A 22,905-nucleotide genomic window follows, 5' to 3' on the forward strand; every position below is an offset into this window, starting at 1 on the left:
GTTTAACTCTAACCTTGGTTCCGCTCTGCCTCTGAAGTTTAGTGTCATACATGATGAGCTATCCAGCAAACCAGTCAAGCTGGAAAAGCTGGCCATATGGAGGTAAGCAGTCAGTGGTACCACCCCATATAGTTTGTTTTATTCATAAAATGCAGCCATATGTACCCGCAAGCACGTATTTCTAGGTTCTCAAAATGTACACCAGGGCAAATTTTCACAATGAGCCGGTTTTGAATATGACTCCGGTCCAACTGGAAAGAAAAAAGAGATTTGACATGTACTATTATTATTATTATTATTATTATTATTATTATTATTATTATTATTGTTATTATTATTATTATTATTAAATAACTTCTATCATTCTTATAAAAAAAATGTTATCATATTTTTATTAATTTTTTTATCGACCAGCCCTACCTGAATTTAGATAACCTGATAAGTAAATAAACACCACATTAAAAATTCTGTTTGACAAGACCTCAATATATAGTCAGGAGCCACACATATTAATTTTGTTTGGCCTGTATGTTTTTATCAATATTTATTTTTTATTTAATTTTTTACTCTCAAAGTGTTAGTTGCGGTTTATTTGCGTGTTATGAATCACAGAATATCACAGTAAATCCCAGGTGTGAAGTGTGCCAAAAAAGCTCTTACATCATTTTAATTGGTTCATTCGATATACATATACAGTCAAGTCTATGAATTAGAACTTGACAATAAACCAGTAGATTATACAACAGCCTTCCTGAGCAGTCTTAGTGCATGAGATGTGTATATATTGTGCTGAACGGTAATGAGCTTCTTTCTCCAGAGCGTCTCTCTGTTGACACTCCTCATCAGGTTAAAGGAAGTGCCTCTTTCTTTCTCGTTAACAGCTTCTCCCCGGTGTAAGACATTGTCTTTCAGAACACACTTAAGTGAATGCGCTGTGTTATTTTGCTGTCAGAAACTACATCTGGGACTATATTTATTTATTTAAGTCATCCACGTATTACCGTTTGACGTTGAGAACTGCATCACAAGGATCTCTTTTTCCACTAACACTTTTTTTTTTCCTTCTCCCAGTCTGGATTTTCGTGAACATGAAAAGGCGGCGTATGTTTTAGCGCTTGACTCCAGTGTGTATACTAACACTTCAAAGTGCCTGCATAGAGAAAGAGACTCATATTTAAATCGAATTTCATATCTCTAGTGACGCCTTCTACCACAATAGGACACGAATGACTATAAATACATCAGAGCGGGTGCTTTTTTTAAGGGGAGTTGAAGTTTGAATTTGCAAGAAGGGGCATGAACATTCTCTACAGTGTGGATGATTTTACCGTAGGAAGTATGGATGTGACAATACTCGAAAATCAGGAATATTTCAGCCTTTCAGTGATAATGAGACACATGCATCTTGATGTGATTCGCACTTCCGGGTTCAACACCCTCAACAAGCAATTATAGTTGTTTGGTGTTTTTGTCTTCAACAAGGGTTTTAAATCACCTATGGAATGTTGCACATTTCAAACAATAGTCTAAACATAAAACATACTCGACAGTCTACACATCATTGTCAAGCTTTCAAAATTAAAACTATTAGGTTCTTAGTTTGTGTCTGTGGCCCATGTCGTATAGGTATTTTGTTTGAGGCTGAATTCAAATCAGATGCTACCAAACTGCCCATGCTGCATTTGAATTTGTCCCAGTTTTGTTTATGTTTATTTCAGTTTAGTGTATTCATGTGTCACTCCCTGTCGCTTTAGTTTAAACTTACTGGCTTATTAGTTATGATTACTGTCTCTGCTATTTGTCACGTACTTCCCATTTGTCTTTGTGTATTTAAGTTCTTTTTATTTCAGTTCTTTTTGCTGTTCAATGGTTGTGTTTAGGGGATTAAACTTTGTTTATTTCTTTCTATTCATTATATACCTATGTTGAATACTACGTTTGGTTTTGGTTATTACCTATCCTTTACCAACATTAATACACATGCATTCTAAAAAGTGGAGCTGCGGGCTCTTTGCAGGACAGGTCATAAACCTTGCCTTCTCTGTGTAAACAAATGGCACTTGAGCCCAAAAAAATCTACAATAAAATTTTCTAAAAGGTGTTTCTCACAATAAACACAATAAATTAACAAAAGACACAAATGAACTTACCGTCAGTTGGTGCCGAGTAAATTTTTCATCTGTATATCCTGCATTTTGCTTTCTAATCATCTTTAGTAATATGTAAAACACAAACTGGTGCAGCTGGCTTTGACTTTGCTGTGTTTCCCATTTTCAAAATAAGAGTCCCACATACAGAGTAAGTTTAATATAAACTTCAGGTCTAAATGATGTAGAGCATGACAAAGTACATGCAAACAATGGTGTGGCTCACGGTATGGCTATTTTCATGTACTGAATTGTTATTATTTGACAATGCATAGGTATATCCAGATTTTAATATGGATCAAAACAGTCATTATTTATTTATTTTTCTCATGTAGATGACAGCCTGAGCTCAGACAGCGAGGTCCTGGATATTCCCTTCATCAGCCGCTATCGGGCAGGAGTGTATGAATGCACCGCAGCCAATGACATAGCTGTGGACACACAGACGGTCGAGCTCACAGTCAACTGTAAGTGCCTCATGAATTTAGATCAACATATGCTCACATACATATGCAACATATCACACAGATGCACAACACCATGCTGGAAATCTGGCCTTCCTTTCTTTCTTTCTTTCTTTCTTTCTTTCTTTCTTTCTTTCTTTCTTTCTTTCTTTCTTTCTTTCTTTCTTTCTTTCTTTTTTTCTTTCTTTCTTTCTTTCTTTCTTTCTTTTTTTCTTTCTTTCTTTCTTTCTTTCTTTCTTTCTTTCTTGTGAAGTTTATGAAAACTATTTGGTTATTGTAATTAGTTCTTTTTTTTTTTTCCTGATCTTTTTCTAATCTCCTTTGTATTTTTTTTGTAAGTAGTTACATAATGTATAAATGTTTTGTAATAACTTTAAAATAATTTTGTGAGGTTTATGAAAAAAATTGGTTTTGCAATTTGTAGTTTTTTGTTCTGATCCCTTTATTCTTATTTGTTGTTTATTTCCTGTTCTTTTTCTCCTCTTTTTGTGAGGTTATTCCTTGGATAATGTTTAATTTTTTTTTCAAATAATTGTTATTTGCAATAATAATAAAAAGTTGTGATAGTCAACATTTATTTATGTTTTATACTTTCTTTCTACTGATGATTACGATTTTTACGAAGCATTGTAAATATCTTTCTACCTTTCTTTCTACCTTTCATTTTGGATTTATTATGGTTTATATATTTGAATGTGAATAAACAGACATTTTAGGATTTTATTTAAAAAATAAATACAAAATGAAAATTTAATGTGCGATTAATTATCTTAAAATGCAGAATAAAAAAAAAAAAAAACACAGTGGTCAAAAGAATATTAAACCACACCCATGTATTTAAAGTTATACTCAGGGCTTAATTTATGAAGGAACAAGCCTGATTCGGAACCTCTGAAATCTGATCAGGCACCTCATTTTACCGATCCCCCTCCTCCTCCCCCGTCCGCTCTTCACTTTTACTTTTTTCCTTGACTCCTAACCCACTTAACTTTCGTCCTCGACACATAAAGACTAATTTTGGATATATTTAAAACACATTTAAAGGGGTGAAAACATGTGCAATGGAATGGTAAAACATCCGAAGCATTGTAGTAATATGAGAATTATGATTGATTGTGTTTATTGTATTTTTACATGTTCATTTACATAATAAACAAAACATATTTCTTTTTTATACTGAATAAAATAATTGACTTTTAAAGACTTTTAAGACTTTTAAAACCCATTTTTGTGTAAAAATGACAGTCTATAAACATTATACTTTTAGTTATTAAATTAAATCAATGTTATTATTAAATTAATTTATCTTCATTTAATTAATATTTTTAATGAAATAAAATGATTATCACTACTGGTTGAAGAGGTCTGAATTACATATTCGTTGATATATTTGAGTGTTATATGTTATTAATATATATAATGAAATGCAAAATAAAACCTTAATCACAAGTAAACTTATCACTGTATACATGCCGTTTTTTCTTGATTTTGTACAGTATTTAAGCTGTTGCCCTATGATAGTCAGTAAGCATTACTCTAGTAGGTTTACATCAAGTTGACCGACTGAAGCTCTGTTTTTGTACTGTTTTTCAGATGCTCCCAGTGTTTCAGATGGCAGGGATGTTGGCGTGACTCTGGGTCAGAGAGGTGTCCTGCAGTGTGAGGCAGATGCTGTACCCGAGGCAGATTTTGAGTGGTACAGAGATGACAGAAGGTACTTCATCAGGTCCTTTTATAAGACTTGATGAAATTATAGACGCTTACAGTAACATGAATCTTAAAGGGATATTTCAAATAAAGTCAGGAATCTTAGTTCACTTAAAAATAGCAATCCTGTCTTCATTTACTTATACTTGTTTAAAATCTGATTGAGTTTCTTTCTTTTGTTGAGCACAATGAATATATATCGAAGAATGTTGAGAAAAAAACAACCTTTGACTTTCATATGATTATTTCTTCCTACTATGGATGTCAATGGCTGATTTTTTTCCCTTCAATCTTTATAATATCTTGTTTTGTGTTCAGAAGCAATTTGTGTAAGATTAGAATCTCTTGAGTATGAGTAAATGGTGAGGATATTTTAATTTTTTGGTGAACTATTCCTTTAGAGTTTACTTAATTTCTAATGTACTGTGATTTCTCTTTCAGTCACAACAATTCAAGTTTGTGTATAGTAGCAGCAACAGTAGTTATTTGATCAAAATTGACAAAAAGACAGCCTCCCACTTGAGATTGGGATTATTATGGTTATGATGTGTTGTGTTCTGTTACTATTGAGAGTTTTAAGTCATGTAACCTGTGCGGAGTTTGGTGGGCAAAAAGATACAAATTGGCTTCGCCTTAATGACAGCTAGCTACACTGGGATCTCCATAGAATTGCAGCATAATGCAGTATTGAATTATATATTTTTGTGTTATAAATATTTTAAATAATAATTAAATTAAACATTTCTATATTATCTGTTTCATGTGATGACTATTTGGATCACATATCAAAAGAACAAAAGAGAGATATAATCACAAACTGATAATTGTGGCCACTCACTCACACTCACAAGTCCCTTTCACACAGCGATACCGGTAAATATCTGGAATAACTTTACCGGATTTTATTTTTTATTTTTTAAATGCTGTTCACACGGGCAAGGATGTTCCGGAATTTTTCCAAAACTGCAGCTAAATGTTTACACATTTGACCACATTACAATTCCTGTGGAAACATAGGGAGAAACACTTTCGTATGTCAAGATGTACATAATAAGTGTTCTGGCTCTCACCGGCTGCTTGCACACAGACGCATCAAGCAACTGAAACAGAGCTTGAAGGTAAAGAAACAGCAGTTTATCACAAGCATTTTACACACTTGGCATTAAGACGGAACATAGAAATGTAATCTGATTAACATCTAGCAGCTAAATGTTTCTTTAAAAGTATCCAAAGGCTTTTATTTTCATAAACTGCATGGATGTGAATGCATCTGAATATCCTGATTGGCTGGAGTAGACGTCTCACGTCAGCATGTTCCAAGCATGAACACGCTCAATTTTACTTCTGCGTTCACACAGAGCAGCATTCCGCCAAATTACCAGTAATGTTACAACTGCTCATACCGGAAATTGCCAGAACGAATTTACCAGTATTTTCAAAAAGGGCCTGTTCACACTTACAGACCTGTATTTTTCATAGGCCGGTAAGTTTCTGGAAAGGTCGATATGTGTGAAAAGGGCTACTGTCATTTAAAACTCTCATGTCCCTGTCAGAGCTCCAATTCAGCTATTTTACATCACTATTTTGGATATTTCTCAGCAATTTGGACATTAGTGATGGTGTTATAGCTGTTGAGTATCTGCTTTTATATTAAGTTTGATTTTTTTTATTGTTTTGTTTTATTATCTAGATTAATAATTGCTGGTAGGAAAAATCTATTTGTTATTTTTTATTCATTCATATTTATACTTTAATTGTGCTTAACATGGAAATTGGAAGAGAAACTGTATCAAAACTTAAAAACGCACTCATCAATGCTGTCAGTGCTGTTACCATTCAGGACAAATCCATAGATTTCTCCTTTTTGGCTGTTCTTTCTATGAAGGAATTCTGTTGAAGCACAGCCCAAGTATGTTGGTTAGTAACAGTATATCTTATGGCACTTAGATTATCTGTTATGTTGGTGGCTTAAAAAAAGAGGCCAGTCACTGGGGGGAGTTCCACTAATTTATTTATACTTTCACCTTTGCCAAGACCTCTTTTGGTTTTAACAAATGTATTCCTTCATGTTTTTTTTTTTACTTTTTAACAAAAACTTCTCCTTTCCCACGGCTGTTGCAATTTCTAGCCAAGATTGATTGATCATTAGGTTATCTCTATGATCACAGATCATAAAGATGTCTGTACAGTCGTACTTTTTCAGACAAAATGTCTTCAGACTGTTTCTCGAGTCTCAAAAAAAAAAAAAAAAAACAGCGCACCACAGGCCAAAATCATGTCGCACACACCCAAAACGAACATCTGCAAACTCTGCGATGATGTCACATTCACGGTGCGCACTCAAGCGAACTAGCGGACGCATTGAGTATAAACCAGGCTTCAGTCATTCTTTAACAGAGTATATGCAGTCAAATCTCTGGCTTTTTGCTTCTTTTTGTACATATTGAAGGAGTTTAAATTGTTATGAAAATACTACAAATAAAAGGCATAATAACGATTATTCTGTCCCAACCAATTGTATTGTCCCAATAGCGTAAAAGCAGCCGAAAGCAGTTTCGGTAACTTTAGTGACTTCACTGGCAATTGTTCTTCTCAATATTGTATCTTTCTTTATTTGTAAAACTACAACAAAGAGGGGAAAAGTAAGTTCATGTTTACTTTATAAAGTTATAAATTTATAAAAAAATTATATTAAATGAGACCATTTGAATTGAATATTAGCCAAATAATCATATATGTTACACCACACGCTTAATGTGTAAGCCATGAAGAAGTGTTTGCACAACAAAATACAAGCAGTATAAATCTAATAAAAGTTAAATGACCCTTGAGTATTTACAGAAACAGAGATTTAGTAAAAAAAGATCACTTACGGACATATATTTTAATGATCAAAACAGCCACAGAATTAAAACGCATGTGTGTTACTCTCAACTGTACACTGAGAGAAAATGAAAGTAAAACTAATCTGAATGTAGTACTTTAAATGTCAACTAGTTGACAGGTCAAAACCACAAGTGACTACTCGCTACTGCACATCAATGATAGTGGTTCAAAAATATATGATTTAACAGGCCGAATCTTGTTATATTTTTGACGTCTGTTGCAGGCTGGAGGTAGGAGGAGGGCGGGCTGTAAATGGCCCACGGGCCAGCAGTTTGAGACCCCTGTCCTAATTAATAAGCTATCAAATTCAACATTGCACATTTTGATTTGGCATTAAATTGTCGATTGTGATATGTAGCCGATACATCTTATCACCCTTAGTATTTACACTAGATCTGTTGGAGATATAACATTAGCAGTGATACAGCAAGGTGTGTGTTGTAAATGTCAGACGAGATGTTCTGTCAAACGTTCAGTTTTCAGTAGCAAAATACTTGACTTTGGAGTGCCTTTGGTTGAAATGTGTCTCTCTCAAACTGTCTTTGATGTCAAGTGAAGTTCTCACAATGTTATATCATAATTAAACGTGCATGTGTGCGCTTCCCTCTGCCAGCAATTCAATCCTGCCGTTTTGCTGCTTTTAATGTATCCCGGCCCGCCGCAATCTGCGTCCGAAAACGTTGCTGCAGTCACAAATGTAACCTCTAGCTTCAAAGGAGGCTCTGATGTGGCGTAAACAAGGCTGGGTTGATTCAAGTCTCTCCATTTGCTGACTGTTTCGCAGGATCTTCAATGGCTTAGATGGCATTGAGATCGAGGCTGCCGGAGCACTTTCAAGGCTGACTTTCTTTAACGTGTCCGAGGCAGACTACGGAAATTACACCTGCGTCGCCATCAATAAACTCGGGAGCGCCAACACCAGCTTCGTGCTATACGGTATGTTTCAATTTGAAGTATGGTCGGAAGTTAACAGGGTCTTGAAGTAGAAATGCCACCAAAAGGGACAAAAATGCTGCACAAATCCAGCGACATCAAAACGACATAAAAAATGTTAAAAAGTGTATCGATTTGATGTCAAAACCTTGATGTCAATTTGACATCCACACATTGATATACTTTTGACTACCCAAATAATGACACAAAAGTATTATACATTAAAATGTTTAATTTCATATTAAACTTTTGATTTGCATGTAAACTACCATTGATGTCAAAATAACATTAATTTGACATCCAAAATTGACGTCAAAAATCAATTACACGACAGTCCTGTTATCATTTTTTGCTGTCAATGTTATATGTCAGTTTGATATCATTTTGAGATCTATTTGATGTTAATTCACAACTTAATTTACATTGTTTTAAATGTTTTTTGATGTGTTTTATAACATTGTTTTTACATCAAGGTGCCTGCTGAAAATTCTAGATTCTGAGCATTAAATGTATTGTAGTTGTGGTCAATAAATGTGCTGCATTATGTTTAGATATGTGCACATTGCATCAATTTTCTGCTAATTATTTAACTTTGTGTATTAAGCATTATAACCAACTTTTGTTGATGCATTGACCAATGAAATGACAGTTTTTTTTTTTTTTTTTGCCGTGTATACAACCATACCTCTATTATTATGTGTATATGCTGTTTGGTAGATTATTTACACAAGGCTATGCAAGTTTTTGTGTATGCCACCTTTGAAAGGCATTCAAGGATTTTTTTTTTTATATAACGTTTAATTAACTGACATAAAAAGACAATGATGCGATTCTAAAAACTCATGCCAATGAAAATTCTTTTAGTCTTTATTATTATTATTATTATTTAACCTTGATTTTGGGCCTCTTAAAGAAATAGTCTGCCCGAAATTGAAAATTCTGCCATCATTTATTTACCATACACTTATTCCAAGCTTGAGTTCATTTCTTATGAAATACAATTAGACAATAGAAAACATTTGTAAAAATGTTAGGAACCGGTAATCATCCATAATATTTTTTAATGACTACTGGTTTCCAATATTTTTCGAAATATCTTCTTTTGGGTTCACCAAAAAAAAAAAAAAAAAAAATTTTATTGGTAAAACGTTTTTAGCTTTGCCTAATTGATTTAAGTATGATTTAAGGACTAGATATATTTACTTATTGTGATTTCTCCCATTGTTATTTCTCTGGAGTTCAATTCAAGGTGACAGATTTTAAAAAGTAATTCCTGACTCTAATTTGGAGCCTAATTAAGTCCTTAACTTAATTATTTATGTATTAATTTATTTATTGATCAGAATTAAACACTCATTAACTCTCTTTCCTTTGGGTTTTCTCTTCTTTATCAGGAGTCACCACAGCGGAATCAACCGCTCGACATTAAACATTTTGTTGATAACATTTGATGATGAAATCTTCTTTGAAGTTATTGGATAAATCTAACTGTTTGAAGTAAAAGACAAGAAAAATAAATAATATGACAAAAAGTCATAATGACAAATGTTTTTATGTTACTTTAACTTATTTAATAAATTAATCAGGTTTCAACAACACTGGCTACAATGTTTACATGGACATCAGTAATCAAATTATTTGCCTTAATCTGAATAAGACACTAATATGATTAAGGTGTTTACATGAGTTGATTTTTGAATATTTCTTTCATGATCCCTTTTACATGTTATAGCGCATAATACGATTAATGTCATTCCGTCACCACACTATCCACAGTGTTTCATTCTTAATTTGTTGACTTTAACTGCAATTTGGCACTTTCACTTTCCTTCAGGAACATTCTATGCATGCCCCGTAACAAACGAGATACTGGATGTGGATAAGAACTACTGGAAGTGTATTGTTTTAATGGAATTTCATATCATGCTGAATACGAGAAAAAAACTCCACATTTTGCGGTGTATGTGTCTGTGGTCCTTTACTGACTCGATTGGTGATGAGAATAGCAACAAACAGACATGTATGTATAGACTATCTTGTTGCACAACGCAACGAAAAGTCCTACAAGATGGTAATAGTTTGATTAAGGTGTTTATGTGTGTGTACTTCAGTAACGCCACAAAAAACGACATACTCCACATGTCTTAATTTGATTTATGTTTAGTTTAATTATGCCCTTAATCAGATTAAATTATCTAAAAAAACACTGTTTACATGGTAGACTCTTAATTAAAGGATTGTTTTAATCATATTAAAATGGGATTATTGGTGTCCATGTAAACGAAATCAATGTTTTAGTTCTAAAAGGTAAAACTTAATATTTTTAGTCAGTTTGACTAATGTAAATTGAAATGACTAGAACATTTTATTTGATTCAACAAAGAAATGTAAGACTTTTCTTTACAGTGTAACTGCCTGTTCTACCAAATGTTTGACCGTGTTTTGAATTTTAAATAATGAATGTTAAATTCATTTAAAGAATGACAGTTTTAAATAATGATTTACAAACTCAGCATTGCTGGTTTACAAGACAATCAATCAATCATAATCCTGTTGCACTTCTACACTACACCTTTTTTTTATTTTTAAGAATGAAGCCAAAATCAAGAAAACATGTTGAATGAGAATCTGAAATATTTTATGGCATACTTCAAAACAGTTTAGTATTCACAAATGTTTATTTATATATATATATATATATATATATATATATATATATATATATATATATATATATATATATATATATATATATATATATATATATATATATATATATATATTATAGTATATTAATTCTGGTACTTTTACTATAAACTGACATATCAAACATTTGGTAGATGCTGATATTTTAAAAATTATGGGATGTGTTGAAAAAATTAATTGAGTGTGTTAACTAGCAACATAAGGAGTTAATAAATGCAATCGATTTTTTTTTCTTGGTGGGGCAGTTAAAAGAGTTAACTGTAAGCATTGCTTATATGGTGGCGAATGAAAAAATTGCCCCTAAATTCAGTCCTTTTATGCCAAAATTTCTTACCCTGAGCCTTTTCACATTTACTAGAAATGGTTGTTTGGAACTATTGGAATTGTTTTTGATTCATTATTTGCATTAACTTTTCTTCACCAGAGCTGATAACTGTTGCTGTAAACACTTTGGATTTCAAATTGATATAGTTTTCAGTCTGGTGCAACTATTAATCTTTGAGATTTCCATCTCAGGATTCTCCTTCATGATTTTTTTGTGTTTGTTTTTGTCAATGTAGAAATAATTGAGCCCACTAGTTCAACACTATTGCAAGGTTAGTAGTGTGCATGAAATATCTGGCATGCTGCTCATTTCATAATCTCATAAAACATGTCCCAACGCGTTTAACACACAAACATCCTGATTTTCACATCAACCGCAACATGACGAGGCCAAGCCGTCCAGTTTATCGGGACAAAATTCCCTAAATTGAACAGGGGGTAACATAATTGTTGCGCCTCGTCTGACAGAACATGATTGTCAGATAGTAAATTGGCCACTAGCTATTCTATTAAGAAAGTTATTAGCTTAAAATCCCATTTTGTAACGTCAATAATATATTCAGCAGATTGAGTGACGTTCTCAATTGGTGCGTGGGTCACTGACGTGCCTCATTCTGCCTTCAGTCACTGTGGCTTGATGAATGGCTCTGTTTTCTGGAGCCCTAAACCATCTTTCTCTTTCTCCTTTGCCCCTCGTTTTCCTCTCTAACCATCCTCCACCATGGCATGGCTTCATTATGTCAATTCATGCTGTTCATCTGCTGTTTGTAAGTACACGTTTGAGTCATATGAGGTCTTTTGATGTTTGTAGAATCGTAAAAGTGCTTCGTTGTTGCTCAGCTGATGAGAAATGTACTTGAAGGAAAATTGTCATCATTTGCTTGCACTCTTCATTCTTCTGGGGGAAAGGGAAGCATTTTAAATACTGTTCTTCAGTCTGTGCAATTACAGTAAACGGGGACTAGAGCTTTCAGACTTCAAAAAGGATGCGCGGCGCATGTGACTTAATGACTAATAACTTCCAAGTTTTTACACTGTTATTTATTTGTAGTGTTGTAGCTTTTCATTTATGATTTAGAGTGGTCTTTTTTTAAGATGGATAATGACACAAATGTAAAGGCTTCTGAATTTATTTGTGTGTGCAAAAAAGTAGCATTTTTAAAACTATAATTATGAGTATTAAGTCCCGCCCTCTATGTAAATAAGCCAAATAGTTTTTTTTTGTTTTTGTTTTGTTTAGTTTTTTTACAATTATCCAGTTGTAGTGGCTCATTTGGGGTATTCTCAGTTCAGATGCTTTCACAGTTATCTATTGTATAGTTGCACATTTGATTTATTTTCAGTATAGTCATCTGTTTATTTATGATTTAGATCTGTCTTTTTTAACAATACATTATTAAGCAAATATACACAACTCTGAATAAATGCATGTGCACAAAATATGAATTTTCTAACTATTATTGGGACTATTAAGCTTCAATTTCTATGAGAGAGTCAATTACTACAATATGCTAAATGATATTTGAGTGTAACATATTCTTGTAGCACAGTTCATGTAAGGTTTTGGAGCAGACTTTTTAAATATGCCATTTAAAATGCCCAATTTGACTAGATAAGGTAATTAATGAGCAAATAATAAGATAATACATGTACATAATAAGGTCACTTATAAGTACATAATAAGTATTGTAAAGCTGGTCATGTGTTAAGTAAATATAAACATGTAATCTGATTTGTTACTGTCTCATTTGTTATTTAAATATATGCTCTCGTTTTTTAATAACTATGATAATAAATCAACAGTAAATACAAGTAAATGTTATTTTATGTAATAATTTGAGTAAAGTATTGGCAATTGGGTGCCTTCTGAACATTTAAAAATATAATGCAGGAGTTACACAGACTTCTTTATTGTACTTTTCAATCCTTTTTGAAACCTGAAGGCTTGCCTTTTTTGTTCACTATCATCCAAATTTTAGGTGGAATTTACACTAGTGCATTTTCATTAAAAACAAATAGGTTTTGTTAAGGCTACCTATGTAGTGTCCACACTACTACAGCATCTTCAACCTGTTAAAATAAAGTGTTTGAAAATGCTGAAGACCCCAATTTAATATGATGATAATATGTGCATGCCAAATGACCATGAATAGTCTTTATTTTCTTTCTTTTTTTGTCATTAATAATATTATACATTTTACAATGTATAGTGTGCACAGAGATTGCTTTTCGTAAACACTATGAATGGCAATATGGACAAAAATGCTGGTTTAAAATGAAAAAGTTAAGGGTGGATGACGAGTATGGGTGATACTAATAATATACTGTAAAAATATACATTAATGAACAGGTTCCATATTTTATCACATTTTTTTGCGTGAATTTCATTACTGGACCTTTATCTTTACTCTGTCAACTTTTGATGTTGAAAATTCAACTCTGCAGTTCAACAAAGTGACTTTTATTGGCATTTAAGTAGCTTGAAACGATGTATTGTATATTGAGAATAAGCTCTGTAACATAACACAAAAAGTACAGGCAGCTTATTACTAGGTTTTTGTAGTATAATTTTGTAAACCAAGCCACACAATATATCACTTCAAACTATTAAAAATGTCAATAAAAGTCACTTTTTTCAACCGAAAGTTGTTGGAGGAAAGATAAAAGGTCTGATAATGGAATTTCAAAGTTTCAAAAATTACTGAAGAAGAAAAAGCATGGATCACAAAATACAGAAAACTGTTAATTTACAGATATTCTGTACAGTCTTTGCTCATGTCCAGTAAGTGTGAATGGTCATGTATCGGGCTGTATAGCAAGAATATTTTTTTTTTCTTTTCTTAAACACAGTAAAAAATAGCCTATAAGGACAAAGCATTTTCATTCTAAAACGCTGTATTACATTAAAAAACACTACCAGTGGGCAGCAAGTATGGATGCCAACATATTATGTGCATGCCCAGTGTGGACAAGGACAATTTTTAAACAGCGTTAAAATGCCAGTACGACCAAAGAAAGTTTTCATTCTAAAATGCCATTTTTAAGGGAAAATGCACTAATATAAATGCTAAACAAATCACCCACTTACGTGTTTGATCCAGTATTTCACTGTTAATCTCTATCTTTTAATAAATATACAGTTAATATTGGTCCATTTTGAAGAAAGAACAGAAACAGTTTGGATTGACTTGGCGAGTAAATGATGACAGAATGCTTGTTGTTAGATGAGCTTTTCCTTTAAATGTACATTTACCCTTACAAAAGAGTGCCGTGGTCTTACCTGTACACAGTAATGGTTTATGGTACATAAATCTTACAATGTCAAGGTAAATGCAATATATCATGGTACTGTAACAGTAGGAAAGACCAGGTATGTTTAAAATCACTTTCTTACATTTTATTTACAGACTTTTTACTAAAACTCATCCATCCTGTGGTAAAAAAGTATAAACATGTCAGTAGCTTTATGATAGAAGTATTATTATGATTATATTTATTTATTTTAAATTATTCACATATTATACATTATATAAGAATCATATTTGTGATATTTAAATGTATTTAAATTCAAATAAAAATAGTATATTTTATAATAAAAATTATAATTAAGTTATTTTAATATTTTGTAAATAATATGTATAAGAAAGTATATAAAATATTGTAATTAATTCAACATAATATAACAAATTAAATGCAAATAGATGAACATACGCAAATTCTATTAATATTTGTTTAATCGCTTTAAAAATTAACATATTCAATTTTTATTAATATTGTTTTAATCTATTTAAAAATGAACATACGCAAATTATTTTAATTGTTTAATCTATTTAAAAATGAGCATACAAAAATTATATTAATGTTTGTTTAATTTATTTAAAACTTATTATTAAAATTCATTTAAAAATATGTATTAAAATTAATTAATATTATGTACAACTAAAAAAAAAAAAAAAAAAAAAACTATATACATGTGTTAATAACTGTAAAAATAAATCACACAAAATATGTAAATATATTTAGGGTTAAATAAAGTTCTATAATAATAAATATAACCAATTGTTACGTTTCAATGAGAGTCAGAGAAGATCCAATAGCAAGTGTACAAGTTTATTGTGATGACAAATACAAATAGTGTCAGGCTAGACGGACGCAGGACGCAGGGCAGGAAACAGAACGGGGAAAACCAGATCCAGATTACTCCGCAGGGCCTGAGCACAGACACACAAACATGAGTGATAACGAACTGACACAGACACACAAGCGTCGCCCAGATATAGGCACCATGATGAGCCTCAGCTGGCGAACTAATCAGACCAACTGAATGACGTCATAACACGTGAGCCTAACAAATCCACATGGATAACCAAAACAAAACAAACCCACGTGATCAACATACACTCCGGAGAAGCGCACAAACCTGCAACCGTGACATTACCTCCTCTCCTACGAGCACCTCCTGGTGCTTCCAGAAGAGCTTACCTGGCGATTGTAATCATCGATAAGAGAGTGATCCAATATGTCCTTTGCAGGAACCCAACTCCTCTCCTCCGCACCATAACCTTCCCAGTCCACCAAGTACTGAAATCCTCGTCCCCTCCGTCTCGAGTCCAGAATGCGCTTAACCGAATAAACGGTCTCCCCATCTACGAGACGCGGCGGGGGGGGAACCGGAGTGGGTGGGTTAATGGCCGTATGAAAAACGGGCTTTAATTTGGAAACATGAAACACGGGATGTATTCTCCTGTACGCTGGAGGAAGTTTGAGGCGGACTGCCACCGGACTAATGATCTTGATGACAGTGAATGGGCCAATAAATTTAGGTGCAAGTTTATTACATACGGAACGCAAGGGAATATTCTTAGTTGAAAGCCACACTTTTTGACCGACGACGTAAACGGGAGGCTTCGACCGGTGGCGATCGGCTTTAGCCTTGGTGCGCGCACCCACTTGGAGCAGGGTCTGTCTGGCTCTGCTCCAAGTGCGTCGGCACCTCTGGACAAAGGCGTGGGCAGAGGGGACCGCGATTTCGGATTCCAGACTGGGAAAAGCTGGTGGCTGGTATCCTAAGCTACACTGAAACGGAGAGAGGCCCGTAGCCGACACTGGTAATGAATTGTGTGCGTACTCCACCCATGGGAGCTGCTGACTCCAAGAGGCGGGATTTTGGGAAACCAAACAACGTAACATACGCTCGAGATCTTGATTGGCCCTCTCTGTTTGTCCGTTACTCTGAGGATGGAAACCAGAAGAAAGGCTTACAGTCGCTCCCAATAAATGACAGAATTCTCTCCAAAATTTAGAGACAAACTGGGGTCCCCTGTCAGAAACCACGTCCGTCGGGAGGCCATGAATGCGAAAGACGTGATTAATGACAGCATCCGCTGTCTCTCTGGCTGAATGTAATTTGGGCAGAGGAATGAAATGAGTAGCCTTCGAGAACCGGTCCACAACGGTCAAAACAGCCGTATTGCCACCAGATGGCGGGAGACCAGTGACGAAATCTAGCGAAATGTGCGACCAGGGTCTCGAAGGCACTGACAGCGGCTGAAGGAGTCCAGCAGGGGGGCGATTAGAAGTCTTAGAAACAGCACAAACAGAACAGGCCAAAACAAACTCGCGTATGTACCGTGCCATAGCTGGCCACCAAAACCGCTGTTTAACCAAAAATAATGTACGACTCACCCCAGGATGACAAGCCACTTTGGAGGAATGTCCCCACCGAATGACGTCAGACCGAATCTCCTCCGGCACAAACAAACGACTGGGTGGGCATCCGACCGGGGGCGTTACCCCATCCAGGGCTGTGCGGACCCTGCTCTCGATCTCCCATGTTACTGCAGAAATACAAATCCTCTGGGGAACGATGGGCTCAAGAGACGTATTGCGCTCGGAAGAATCAAAAAGACGGGATAACGCGTCGGGTTTGATGTTTTTAGAACCCGGTCGATATGAGATGGTAAAGTCAAAACGTCCGAAAAATAATGCCCACCGAGCCTGCCTGGAGTTAAGTCGTTTGGCGGACCTGATGTATTCGAGGTTCTTATGATCGGTCCAAACGATAAAGGGAACCCCCGAACCCTCCAACCAATGACGCCACTCCTCCAAAGCGAGTTTGACAGCCAACAACTCCCTATTACCAATGTCGTAATTTCGTTCAGCGGGAGATAATCGGTGAGAGAAAAACGCGCACGGATGTATTCTGTCATCCGAGGCTGCGCACTGGGACAGGATCGCGCCCACGCCCACCTCTGACGCGTCAACCTCCACCACGAACTGCCGGGCTGGATCAGGTGTCACCAGAATAGGAGCTGAAACGAAGCGGCTCTTTAGTTTAGTGAATGCAACCTGTGCTGCACTCGACCACCTGAAGGGCGTCTTGGCGGAGGTTAAGGATGTCAGAGGGGCGGCGAGCTGGCTGAAATTGCGAATAAAACGTCGGTAAAAATTAGCGAAGCCCAGAAATCTCTGCAGGGCCTTACGAGACTCGGGGATTGGCCAATTCACCACAGCCTGAACTTTCTCTGGATCCATGCGCACCCCCTCGACTGACACAATGTGTCCTAGAAAGGGAACAGACTGTGCATGGAACACGCATTTCTCCGCCTTGACAAAAAGCCCATTCTCTAGCAGCCGCTGAAGCACTCGCCTGACGTGCTGCACATGTTCCTGGAGAGAACGAGAAAAAATCAGAATGTCATCCAGGTAGACATAAATAAACTGATCTATCATGTCTCGCAACACGTCATTTACGAGTGCTTGGAAAACCGCAGGAGCATTAGAAAGCCCGAACGGAAGAACACAATATTCAAAATGCCCCCTGGGGGTCAAAAATGCAGTTTTCCACTCATGACCCTGCTTCATGCGAACCAAATGATATGCGTTACGGAGATCTAATTTCGTGAAAAAAGAAGCCCCTTTGCAGACGCTCGAACGCTGAAGACATCAGCGGCAAAGGATACGTATTCTTCACCGTGATGCTGTTCAGCCCTCGATAGTCTATACAAGGTCTAAGAGACCCATCCTTCTTTTTCACGAAAAAGAACCCCGCCCCCGCCGGAGAAGAAGAGGGTCGTATGATCTTGGCCGCTAGAGAATCAGAAATATATTTCTCCATGGCCTCCCTCTCAGGAATGGAAAGAGAGTATAACTTGCCTTTAGGCGGAGAGGTACCTGGCAATAAATCTATTGCACAGTCATAGGGACGATGAGGAGGCAGAGAAGCAGCTCTAGACTTACTGAACACTCTCTTCAGGTCGAGGTACTCACTGGGCACGTTTGACAGGTCCATGCGCTCCTCCTGAAACACAGAACAAGAAACAGCAAAACGAGCAGACGAAAGACAAGACTCATGACATTTCTCACTCCACGAAAATATGGAATTAAGACCCCAATTAATGTGAGGTTTATGAAGAATTAACCATGGATGTCCTAAAACCACCGGTGAGTTGGAACAGTCTGTTAAAAAAAATGAAATGTGTTCAACATGATTTCCAGACGTGATAAGTTTTATGGGTTTGGTGGAGTGAGTGATAGTGGGAAGGGAAAGCCCACTGAGGGCGCGTACTGCAATGGGTTGTGACAGTGCGATAACCGGAAGTTTAGAACTGAAAGCGAAACTGGAGTCAATGAAATTTCCCTCCGCCCCGGAATCGACGAGGGCATGGGTGTCACGACTTCCGGAACCCCATGATACAGTGACGGGCAATAAAGTGGCAGCCGTAGAGGATTTTTCCAAATTAATTTCACCCATCAGTAACCCCTTACCTACTGATGGGTGTCGTCTTTTACGGGACAGGAAGCCACCCGATGACCCGCCCCTCCGCAGTAGAGGCAGAGTCCCTCCGTTCTCCGTCGGTGCTTTTCTTGCACGGACAAGCGGGATCTCCCCAGCTGCATGGGTTCCGGGTCAGCGCTTACCGCTTCCGGTGTCGCAGTTAATGCCGGAAAGTCAGGAACGGGATCCGAAAATCTGCTCTGCTGCAGGCGAGTCTCACGCCGAAGCAGTCTGGTGTCCACACGGATGGCCAAATCCACCAGCTCGTCCAGAGTCTTCGGAAGATCTAAGGAATAGATCGCATCTTGCAGACGATCAGACAATCCGTGCAGGAACATGTCCCACTGGGCCTCCGCATTCCAGCCGCATTCAGCGGCTAGTGTTCGGAACTCAATCGAGTACTTCGCTACGCTCCGATTCCCCTGGCGGAGTTCAGCGAGGACTCGGGCGGCCTCTCTCCCGGAAGCGGCTCGATCAAAGACCTTCTTAAGTTCTTTTGAGAACAGGTCAAACGTAGAGCAGCATGGTAGCTTTTGTTCCCAAGCTGTAGTTCCCCACTGAGCCGCCTTTCCCGAAAGGAGGGTGATGACAAATGCCACCTTAGATTGTTCAGAGGAAAATAATGACGGCTGCAGTGAGATGTAAAGGGAACACTTAGACAGGAAGGATCGGCACAAGAGAGGCTCTCCAGAATAGCTGGTCGGAGGTGGAAGACGCGGCTCAACAGAGCGACCAGGAACCGCAGGCGCTGGTGACACTTCCGGGGTCGGTGCAGTCTCGGGGGCAGGTGGAGTATCAGCCTGTGCAGCACGAGTAACCAGTTGTTGGACCTGGGATGTGAGCAATGAAACTTGGCCAACCAGGGCCTGGATCGCCTGAGCCGTGGTGGCCAGAGCCTCATCCTGACGGTCGATCCGAGCGTTGCTGTGGGAGACGAACTCGGAGATCTGGGAAACACTCGCTGGATCCATGTAAAAGGTCAGTTCGTTCTGTTACGTTTCAATGAGAGTCAGAGAAGATCCAATAGCAAGTGTACAAGTTTATTGTGATGACAAATACAAATAGTGTCAGGCTAGACGGACGCAGGACGCAGGGCAGGAAACAGAACGGGGAAAACCAGATCCAGATTACTCCGCAGGGCCTGAGCACAGACACACAAACATGAGTGATAACAACGAACTGACACAGACACACAAAAGCGTCGCCCAGATATAGGCACCATGATGAGCCTCAGCTGGCGAACTAATCAGACCAACTGAATGACGTCATAACACGTGAGCCTGACAAATCCACATGGATAACCAAAACAAAACAAACCCACGTGATCAACATACACTCCGGAGAAGCGCACAAACCTGCAACCGTGACACCAATATCTTGTTGGCTTGAAAATATGTTAGTATCCTTTAAAAAGGAAGACGTCATGCTAAGATTGCAGTTGTGATTAACAAGTAAATCTTAAAAAATCATCAAACCTTATTTTCTTCATAATTAAAATATAATAATGGTTAGCTATGTTCAGTATGTTTTGGGCAAAAGTCTAAGTTTGACAGACATTATTTGAAACAATTTGAGTTTAAAAACAAAGTTCAGCCCCAGTTTTTCAGAAATACTTAAATGAGGTCACATGTGGAAGAGCAACATAGTCAATGAAGAGCAACTTTCTCAATCTGTAACTTGAAATAAAGTAGATATTTATTTAAGCGGTAAGATATGCAGGCTGGATAAATATGACTTACATGTTTGTAAATAAGACATTTTGGGTGTTCTTATATCCTCTGGTCTTTCCTACTTGTTTTTTTGTAAGGGTTTTCTCATGTGTTGTTGATGCTTGCACTGATTTGTCCTTGTATTGTCCTTTAGTCTTTCTTCTCTGCCAAGAATAGAAATCTTGTTCTGGCCAACTTTTCTCCACTGTCTGGCCTAAAAAACCGTGGGATTGGTAACGGTTTTCTCTCCGGAGAGCCATTAATTGCATTGAATTTGATTGTGAGAAGCTCACATTAGTATAATTACACTTGTGCAGGATTGACTCAGAATAATTGCTAAGGCGTCCCTAAAGAAAGCCTGCAGAACTCCCCAAATCCTGGAGAAATGACTCTGAAAGACCATCAAAGACAGAGGTTTCATAGACACAGATGATAATAGCAGCACACAACACTGAATACTGCTGCTCTGTTTAATGGAGATTGTTCACAGCAAACGGGAGACAGATATAAAAGAAAACTGACACAATAAAATAAAACTTATTTTCACTGTTTGTCTAACATTCTACAAGTAAAACTCTATAAAATAACAATTTAAACCTTAACTTCACCCTAAATAAACCAACCAATAAATAAGTCATTTAACTTGGTAACACTTTACAATAAGGTTCCATTAGTTAATGATAGTTAATAGCTTTACTAAGATGAACAATTATTTATAACAGTATTTCAGGGTTTCTGCTGGCTCTTAAAAAGTCTTACATTTCAAAAACAAAATGTAAGACCCTAAAGTCTTAAATTCAGTCATATATTTTTGTTGTAGGTCTTAAATCATTTTAAACAGGTCTTTATTTTCATGTAAATCAACCCACTGGGGCCAATACTTATTCAGTGACCAACAATCCAGCTTTTTTTAACAAAATTCATTAGCTCCGTTTACCAAATATGGTTTAACCATCGTCTTTAATAAAACATTCATTCAGTTATTTATGCATTTGTAGTAGGGGTGATTGAAATTTTCTGTTCAATTTCGATTATCGAATCAAAAAATAGAATCGTCGATGCTGCCACGCCCCCATGTCACGTCAGCTTGTCTTGCCAAGAGGGAAAAAACAGGCTTGTTGAAGTGCTTGTTGAACTGCAGGTACAGGAGACCCGTCGACAGAGCTTAAATCCTCTCCTCTTTCAATGAAGTCGCCGGTGTGTAAGCATTTTGGATTTCCAGTGAGTTATGTTGACAACGTTCGTGTTGTCGACAAAAAAAAACACAGTTTTGCAAGCTCTGCTATGTACGTATTAGGGTTTGTCCGATAGACAACAGCGGCATCGCGATCCTCCGCCCGCCTCCGTTGCAAATCCGCTCGCGAAAAGTACACACTCAGGCCCTGTTTACACTGTCTTTGTTTTTAAATGGCATTTTAGAACGACAACGATTTGACATCCACAGTGGCGTGTAGCATTTCTGAGGAGCCCTCCTTCCTCTCTACCTCTGACACATACACACACAGACATAGACGCACACTCACAGCCATGGGCTCGAGACAGCGGGTTCAGGCAGTCAGAGGATCAGTAGACTGCTTCAATCTTTCACTCACTTGTACTTAGTCATTTTAGTGCACACTTCAGATACTGTTGGCTGGTTCCTGTTGGTTGTGCGTCTTTTTTACCGACGCCATTATAAGGACACAGATCACTGCCTATTCACGAGTCCCGCAGAAAAAGTGATTGTCAGGTGGTAATTATGTGTGTTTCTTGCCTTTATTCATTTACTGTATGATTTGTTTATGGGTAAAACAAAGACCACGCAGGTCAGGTAGTTTAAACGGTAGGCTACAAATAATTAATTGGTCATTAATGAATTAATTATTCATAATCGAAAATCGAATCGTGCCTTTAGAATCGAAAATGTAATCGAATCGAGGATTTGGAAGATCGTGACACCCTTAATTTGTAGCCATCTGGTGAGGACACTGACAGACGCTTGTGCATACATTCAGTTTATTATAGTTTTAAAACTTGTCAACTTAATTTTTAATAAAAAAGTTATATTGAAAAACACATGAATATTGTGATAAATGCTGCACAATTCCTTTATGTTTTCCCATCACAAATCTATTAAGTTAACTTAATAGACCTTGATTTGTTTTAATTAAAGTGGATTGAACATAAAACAATGAAGTTGTTCTCAAAGAAAACTCAATAATTGTGTTGATTCAACTCATTTTAAATAAGCAGTTTGATCAAGCAGAAAAAAA

At 36.7% G+C, this 22,905-nt stretch overlaps 1 protein-coding gene across 15 annotated transcripts in view; it reads left to right on the plus strand.

Annotated features, from left to right (window-relative positions):
- ntm (neurotrimin) overlaps positions 1-22,905 on the plus strand; it is a 631,630-nt gene that overhangs the window by 604,309 nt on the left and 4,416 nt on the right. For 7 of the 15 annotated variants that reach the window (XM_073914152.1, XM_068223825.2, NM_001040293.2 and 4 more), the window contains 3 exon segments: positions 2,483-2,614; positions 4,205-4,325; positions 7,989-8,140. In XM_073914152.1, coding sequence (XP_073770253.1) covers positions 2,483-2,614; positions 4,205-4,325; positions 7,989-8,140 — 405 coding nt within the window. 15 annotated transcript variants of the gene reach the window in all.

The sequence above is a fragment of the Danio rerio genome, chromosome 10, assembly GCF_049306965.1.
Source record: "Danio rerio strain Tuebingen ecotype United States chromosome 10, GRCz12tu, whole genome shotgun sequence".
NCBI lineage: Eukaryota > Metazoa > Chordata > Actinopteri > Cypriniformes > Danionidae > Danio > Danio rerio.